At 37.3% G+C, this 8,515-nt stretch overlaps 1 protein-coding gene across 1 annotated transcript; it reads left to right on the top strand.

The window, feature by feature from the left end:
* The first annotated feature begins 6,099 nt into the window (after positions 1-6,099).
* lbx1a (ladybird homeobox 1a) lies at positions 6,100-8,515 on the top strand. Its single transcript, XM_082154682.1, has 2 exons — positions 6,100-6,836; positions 7,379-8,515. Exons 1-2 carry the CDS (start codon positions 6,512-6,514, stop codon positions 7,861-7,863), a joined length of 810 nt encoding a protein of 269 aa, XP_082010808.1. The 5' UTR covers positions 6,100-6,511; the 3' UTR covers positions 7,864-8,515.

The raw sequence follows: 8,515 nt of genomic DNA, 5'->3' as shown, positions 1-8,515 counted from the left end.
TTTTGGCAATGCTGTTGGTAACGCAGGTGAAGCATGACATGTTCATTTGGATGAAAAAAAGAAGAAGAATTCACAGCTGGGGAAGAATATTTCTGTCCTGTTGTCAGCAGGCATTCGTTAATAGGGCCACATTTACTCTCTTTGCTTATGGAAGTGTTAACTGCACACCCAAATTAGCTCTGATGAGCAGACGCAGCCTAACGTGACCGATAGATCTCAGTCGATTCTGTAATAAAGAGTATACAATTATTTAGTATGATTACAAACTAAAATAAAATTATGAGTGAATTATCACATTGAATTGTCAGTTGAATTTGAATATTAGGTCTTTATTTGATAATGGGACATACAAATATTTATTATATATTTTGTATTAAAAATATAAAAAAAGTTATCTTGACTTGAGTATGAATACTTGTGCGTATGATTTACCACACGTCCCATGCTATGAAATGCCAGATTACTCTTACATGTTGGTGTAATGACGATACACATGGTGTTTTGATGCTCTTACTGTACATCTGAATTATTTACATACAGTTTACATTCAATGTGTGTAGTGGATGTCTTTAATAAGGCCATCAGGGGCAAAGGGATGGGTCATCGCTCTCTCCTGTCTGCCGCAGGAGGCTCTCAATGCTGTTCAGTGGCAGAGGCTGGGCTTGTGCCATGGCAGCTTTCCTCAGGTGCTGACCTGACACACTTTGTCCTCCCGATATCTTTTTTCCGACAGGGATCTATTTCTCATGTCTGCCATAGAACTTCTCCAGGCTGTGGCATTAGAAAGGGGTCTGTCAGAAAGTGAGAGGCGATAAGTGTGCTGTGTCTGACTATGAGCTACTTGTTATCTATGTCCCCTCTCCCCTCTTTTCTAGGACTATCAGCTAGATGCTTGATGGGTGGCTGTGCTTGCGTTTAATTCCAAACAAGTGCCAACCATATTGGCTGGATATTTATGATTGACATCTGGATGAAAACCAGGTTTGATTTTTTAAAATATATTCAAGTCTTATTTACCACTGTTATGTTAATAGTATCACAAATACATGGAATTCCAAAAACATCCAGTATGTTTTGTTTTCTTTTTAATTATTATTAATTGGTAATGGCTTAAACTACTTGAAACATATTTTATAATTCTTCATATAATTTTGGTATACACTCTATTTGTTTTGGCGAATTGGTGGCAAATTTGTATGAATTTTTCATTCGTATGCCCCACTGACGGTGGGGTTGGGGTGGACCTTTATGCTTGGTTTTATTCTAGAAAATCATACATTTTTGTATGAATCAAATCATAGGAATTCATTCAAATTAAAAAATTAACTAAATTTATTAGATTTTCTTTGAATGCTTTGAACTTGAAAACAGCTGCAAGTCAGTAATTTGAACATGATTCATGAACGTAAATATAGCGCATGAGATATGGTCCACTTTTGGTCCCTTATGGGTCCCATAAAAACCTCAAGTCACTTTGCCTCAACACTGGATGTGATTGGATAACTAGACTAACCAGCAGATCACTTTCATCGCACAGCATCTCAAATGTTGGTTTGATCATTCTGAAATGCCTGAGCCAAAGTCCATCATCAGAATGAGTTGGTATAATGACCTCCCAGAAAGTGTCTCACATGAGTGTGTTCACAAACACCAGGCATCCGAACGCAAGATAACATGACGTCCCTTATTGTGTTTTGTCTGCGCGCTCTGATACTCCAAATTTTCCCAAGTTAAATTCTCAACTTTGGAAGAAAACAGCTATTGTCTTCCATACTTCCAGACTGCATGTATTCAAGTAGGCAATCCAAAGATCTAAATTGGCCATAATTCATTCAAAGAGTTATTTTTGACATATATATACACAGTATCATTGCCTGAAGTCAGTAATCATATTGTTTCTACTTGAAGTGAAATGTTTTTCCACTTCCCTGTTCTTACCCTTTAAGTAATGATGGGTCCTTTTAAGCATGGCTCTGCACTTAATCCTCACTCATTTTCTCTTAACCGTCAAAGCCCGGTCCTGCAATTAGACTGAAATGTCGCCAGACTCAGTGCGTTCATGCCTCACTCCCACTTTCGATAGCCTCCACCCACTGCCCCCCTCACATTGACTCCGCTTTTAGCGGAAGCATGCATCCTCCTTCCAAATGGACCTCACGCAGGCCTTGACTCTGCACTTGTTTTTCTGCAAGCCGTCAGCTCTGGTGTCACCCAGATTCTGTGCCAGCTCCACATCTATTACTCACCTAATTGATGTAGAAGCCCGTGTGCTGTGCTGTGCTGCCACCCTGCAGATTAACCAGCCAGAATTATTTTCACTGCAGCCATTGTGACCCATAGAGCATCTCAGTCGAGTGTTACATTACTCTGTACTGCCCCAGAGGGCATGGGGGGAAAAACAGTGGGCATCCATGGGGTTTGGAGCATGATATGGACTTCAGCCAAAAAACAGTGCAGTATTTAGGGCTGTCCTGAGGAGCATGCAAACACATTTATTTGTGTTCAGATGCAGGTGAACGTCTTTAGATAATAAGCATGGGTTCATTTTTTGTTGGTTATGATTTTCTGAGATATTTCGTCCTTTCAACAATGCCTTGCTCTCAATATGCACCATTGAGAAGTGAAAAACATCACAAAATTGTTTCAGACAGGAAATAGGAGTGACTATCTCCTCAGAGGAATATCTTAATCAAAATAGACTGACCTTGGAATGTTTTTTTTATTTTTTTATTTTTATTTTTTTAAGTAAGGTAATTTACATTAGGATGACAGGACATTTGGTGCCAGTGCTGTGTTTGCCAAATGTTAATCCACATTTCTTGGGCAGCAATCCAAGCTACTGTTGATAATAATAGATACAGGGCCTGGTTAGCGTGATTCATGCTCATGCCTCATCTTTCCACACATTATGAAACCGTATATTGTTGATCTCATGAATGGAGTTACATTTCTCTTATTGCAAGAGTGTCACATTGAATATGTTTGGTCTCAGGGCCTCTTTGTCCATTTCAAAATTATTTTTAAATACAATACAAACAAAATGTGTAAAATAACTTTTTGCCAGATGAATATTGTTGTTGGCAAAGTTAAATATAAATCACTGAAAGATGTGACCAAGTTAAAAACTCAGACAAATAATGTGAAATAAAATTAAAATAATGAAACAATTGACCAGGACTATAGAGTGTAATGTTTTGTGACCTAAAAATGTGTTTTACTGGCCCAATAAAGTTTTATTTGTATTGGAATAGATTATTTTCCTCAGCATGGATCATGTGCTAACCACATAAACCATGAAAGTTGTGATGCATGCCTGAAACTTGTTGTGAAAGGACAGCAACTCACTTTTGTCTGCTATTTTCAGTAGCTGCCTCAGTACACCTGAACATGCAGTAAACAATTAATCTCTCAGCTACATCGGTTCATTTATGTGTTTATATTATAGGTTTTAGGACAGGTTGGTCTATTATGTGACGTTTTAGAAATAACGATCGTTCACTTTGATTGAATCAGTGGCTAATTATAAGGAGTAGGCTATATTATCAAATGGAAAATATGACATTGTTTATTGATGTTTGATATGATCTTAAAGGTTGCAAGTGATAGATTAAGAATAAACAAAGGATCAAAACAAATTTTCGCTCAAACTGTCGAGGTTTAATTAAACGTTTTGCCATTTAGAGGCATTATATTCTGCAATAATAATAACAATATATATATATATATATATATATATATATATATATATATATATATATATATATATATATATATATATTTATTATTATTATTATTATTATCATCCGAGTATACTTCCACCATGCACAGAACATTACCAAAAGATTAAAGTTGACTGCCGAATTTAAAACGGTTAAAACAGAATAAAATAGTTGTCAAATGATACATTTCTCTCGTGAAAAGTGAAAAATGGCCTCTCAGTTTAGACACTCTCAACATTATATTTCCATTTTACCAGATGTTCAGGCAGATCATTTACAATCCCCAGAAAGGTCATGTGAATAAAAGTTAGTGAAAAGATCCGATATTGCCTGTGAAATCGGAGCTCTCAAGTTCGGAAGCGGAGAATAAATTGTGGAATAAAACTGTCCAGACAGACGTTCACTGGAGTAAATAAAACAATTCAAATAAAACACCTCTGAGTCATTAGACGCATGCAGAATACTCACACACCCCGTGTAGACAATGAAAAATGACTTATAAATATTTTTGGTTTGGTCAGTCTTTCAGGCATGGACAATCCCCAATCAAGTTGCGTGCGTTAGATGTGCACGAATCTTTTCTACAACAAAGTAATGAATTGTAAAACACAATTATCATAAGCTACATTTTACACAATATCAAATTAACAGCTATAACGCTTATTTTTAACAATATTAATTGTGGAGTATTTAAATTACTTTGTTGTAATTATGCGATCTAAAAATGTTTATTATTATTATTATTATTATTGTTATTATTATTAACTGTTATGAATATAAGTAGGCTAGTATGCGCTGAATTTATTGCATTGTAAATCGTGAAATGTTGTAGCCTACTACGCCTGATATGAATTCAGTGGTATCTTCCATGGCATTTCATTGCGTCATATCACGCAGGCATCCTGCTCACAACACTAAATGATCATGTCACACAGGCGTAACCACTTGCCTCTGTATCCTTTTTTTGGTGTTTTTCTTTTTTCTTTTAATTTTCAGTGGACTATTAATTTGTTCGAGGAATGTAGCCTATATGCAAAGGTGCTGTTTTTGTTGTTGTTTTCTAGTAGCCTATTTATTTGAACTGTTATAACGTGGACTGTTATGGTTAATGTTTTTGCCGAATTTCTGTGAATTCGTACTCGCTACAAGAATAAATAACCCATAATTTACGATTAATAGACTATTATGCAAATTATATAATTAAATATGAATTATTCCTGTTGTTAAATATTGACAAAAATGATTAGCCTTGGAATAGGCTACATTCACTTCAAGGACATTTAAACAAATGCGTGACTATAACAAAGCGGCAAGAAAGGAAAACTTTCTGTATGGAGCTATAGCCTACTAACCAACAAAACGCACTGTATTCTCATGCTAGATCAGCCTTTATCCGCCATACGCGGCTGTTATCCGACGTCCCTCGTGGTGAGCTTCAGCCTTATTCTGCCAATTTAACCGAGGCCTCGTTACGCTAAAGTAGGCTACACGACGGAACAATGCAAAAACAATAATTAGACGCTTTAATCAATGCACTAATTAGGCTATATGAAATTCATACGCGCCAAAAAAATCATTGGGTTATAGCCTAATAAATTGTATTTTCTATAATTAAGTTAAACTTAGCTATTTTACATGATTTAGTATTATTTCTTTGCATCTGTAAGTTTACCCCCGTTCTGCGTAAATCGACGAAAAATCCCATAATGCCAAAAAATACCGGGTATTGAACAGCAGGCGATTTTTAGAGATGAAATATCTTACTGCTGATGTGAGCTGGCCCTTTGAGCTTGAATTATGGCAAAGAAGATTTGGTGCAGCTGAAGGGGACTATCTCTCTCTCTCTCTCTCTCTCTCTCTCTCTCTCTCTCTCTCTCTCTCTCTCTCTCTCTCTCTCTCTCTCTCTCTCTCTCTCACTCACACACACACACACACACTTATTTTGTTTTATCCACAAGTAGCCTATTATCAGCCGTGATATACTACCTGACTATAAAATACATTTAGTAAACAAACCATAGAGAATATACATTTTTTAAACACTTTTTTGTTTTGTTTAAAAATGTATTATAATTGCAAGCATCGACAGCTTGTAGCCTGCTGAATGTATTTTTCTGACATGTAATTGTACTTTATTAAAAAAAAAAAAAAAAAATTAAATGTGCTATATTACACTAACGTTGTACTAAAGTGTAAATAAGAACGAAGAGAATATCGACAAATCATTAATTTGTAGTAAAGAGTGGGAGCGTTAAGTGTAATCCGGCTGAGCTCCTCCTCCCGGCCATGCCCTCTAATTAACGGGGCTCCTTTCCTGCTAAAGTCTGCATCAGACTGCAACATAGTCAAAGAGCAAGAGGGAGAGAGAAAGAAAGAGAGAGAGAGAGAGAGGGAGGGAGAGAGAGAGAGAGAAAAAAGTGCCACTGGATGTAATTGATTGTCTTGCTATCAAGAATAACTTGTTAGTAATAGTCAATTCTGGCTGCTTTTGAGGCTGACTGTTTCCACTGAAGCATCAGAGGTTGTCAGGCTGCTTCTCACTGAAGCTCAACCGTTATCCAGGAGCTGAGGACAGCAGACGTGGCGTTTTTTAAAGAAAGACTTAAAGTTCTCCAACCCTGCGGCAAAAGCAACAACATGCTGCTGATCGGCTACATCTAATTCCACGGATTTGGGGATATCTTCTCATTCAAGTTGCTCTCAATAGTTTTTATAAACTGAGCCGTTCTGCATTGCGCGAAATCGAGAGAAAAAAACTAGCATATTTTTAAAACAAGCTAAAAAGAGAAATAATGACCTCCAAAGAAGACGCAAAAGGCGCCTCGGTTGAGGATCGAAGGCGCAGTCCGTTGGACCATCTTCCTCCCCCTGCTAACTCAAACAAGCCCCTCACTCCGTTCAGCATAGAGGATATTTTAAACAAACCATCAGTCAAACGAAGTTACACAATTTGCGGCACGGCGCACCTGCTCTCGTCCGGTGAGAAGCACCCATCCACGGGCCATCCCCTCTCCAACCGCGCGCTGCTCACCCAGACATCTCCACTGTGCGCCCTGGAGGAACTCGCCAGCAAAACCTTCAAGGGACTGGAAGTCAGTGTTCTACAAGCGGCAGAAGGTAAACAAAAGGCCCTCAAAATTATTCAGGCTGTCAGATTGTGATATCATTTTAAGGGACACTATTCCTAAAAACTATCACTCAAAAAATAAAATAATAATAATGTTGTCAACAGCTTAAGTGAAATAAAGTATAATAGTTATTTATGTTTTTAAACGCTTGTTTTTTGTTTAAAACATTTTTGAATGTATATGTTAAAATAACCCAAACAAAGCACAAAAATGTGAGATTAATTTTGTGCACGTGTAATTAAAAATAAATAGTTAAATTATAGGTATATCTACGTGCAGTTAAAAAACAAACGGCTAAAATATGTGTGCACGTGCAATTAAAAATACTATTTATAAGTATTCGTATTTGCAGGCCTATTTTGTCAATTGATGCTAAACAAATAAAGACTCTTGAAGACATTTTAGAAATGATAGTAGGCGAATATTCTTATTTATATTACAGGCCTGTATTTGCTGCCACTAATTCAAGAAAAGTAGCAGGCACTGAATGCATTTTAATGTCGCTGCATTATTTTTGTTCCTTCGGTTTAGGAAGAGACGGCATGACACTCTTCGGTCAGAGGAATACCCCCAAAAAGCGGAGAAAGTCGAGAACAGCCTTTACCAATCACCAAATCTACGAACTGGAGAAACGATTTCTGTATCAGAAATATCTTTCTCCTGCTGATCGGGATCAGATCGCTCAGCAGCTCGGGCTCACCAATGCTCAAGTCATCACCTGGTTCCAGAACCGTCGAGCCAAACTCAAAAGAGACCTGGAGGAGATGAAAGCGGACGTGGAGTCGGCCAAATCAGTAGGCAATGTATCTTACGAGAAATTAGCCAAACTAGCAGACCTAGAGAAATGCGTCAATGGCACTCTCGGAGAATCAGGGGCCAAGTCTCCAACGCGGTCTAATCACGAGCACGAAGGCACCAACAAACTCCACATGTCACCATCATCACCATTTACAGACCACACAACGAGCAAAGAGTGTTCCGAGGACGAAGACGAGGAAATTGATGTCGATGACTGATTATCCTTAAACAGCATCGGTATTATTTACCTTTTTTTCTAAGATGGTCCTAGTTGAAAGTGCCATTAATGCACCAAATGTATTAAATGACTTGTATTAAAAGCAAATATAAAAAAAGGAAAAAACTAAATCAAAGCAAGCATGGGACAGTTTCTTCAGATCTATTTATGCAGTGGCAGTATCGTAATCATTTAGCCTATTCGTTTAAACAGAGAGCTGAAGAGCAATAAGTACATTGATAGTATTTCAGTCAGATATAAACACACACACACACACACACACACACGTATAGCACGATCCCCAACGCAGAACTTTTCTTTTTCTTTTTCTTTTTACCAGGTTCTGACTACATTGAATGCATGTTTTATTTTGTTTCACGAAATTATTTTAGTTAAAACGGCTGCAGATCTTATATAGATATCTCAAAATATCCCGAAAATGAATTCACTCGCGCAGCCCCCCTGCGTGTCTCTATTGTGCTTTTTGGCCTATGACTAAAATCGTTTGATAAAAGAGTGTATTATAGAACATTTCCTACAAAAGCTATATCACAGGAACAAATCGACTTCTCTGATTAAATCTGGATTGTCACATTTTAATATATTTCTTATGGTTTGTATGCCTGTAAGTGCCTTTTAAGCCAGGAAACCAT

This window comes from Leuciscus leuciscus (genome assembly GCF_965113295.1).
Source record: "Leuciscus leuciscus genome assembly, chromosome: 22".
Taxonomy (NCBI): Eukaryota; Metazoa; Chordata; class Actinopteri; order Cypriniformes; family Leuciscidae; genus Leuciscus; species Leuciscus leuciscus.
Note: the sequence above shows the minus strand (reverse complement) of the source record. Positions and strands in the feature narration are given on the sequence as shown.

Bases quoted from the DNA above. Each gene is read 5' to 3' on its own strand.
- lbx1a (XM_082154682.1), top strand. From the start codon at position 6,512: ATGACCTCCAAAGAAGACGCAAAAGGCGCCTCGGTTGAGGATCGAAGG. The intron at 6,837-7,378 runs GTAAACAAAAGG...CCTTCGGTTTAG, and splicing joins TGTTCTACAAGCGGCAGAAG to GAAGAGACGGCATGACACTC.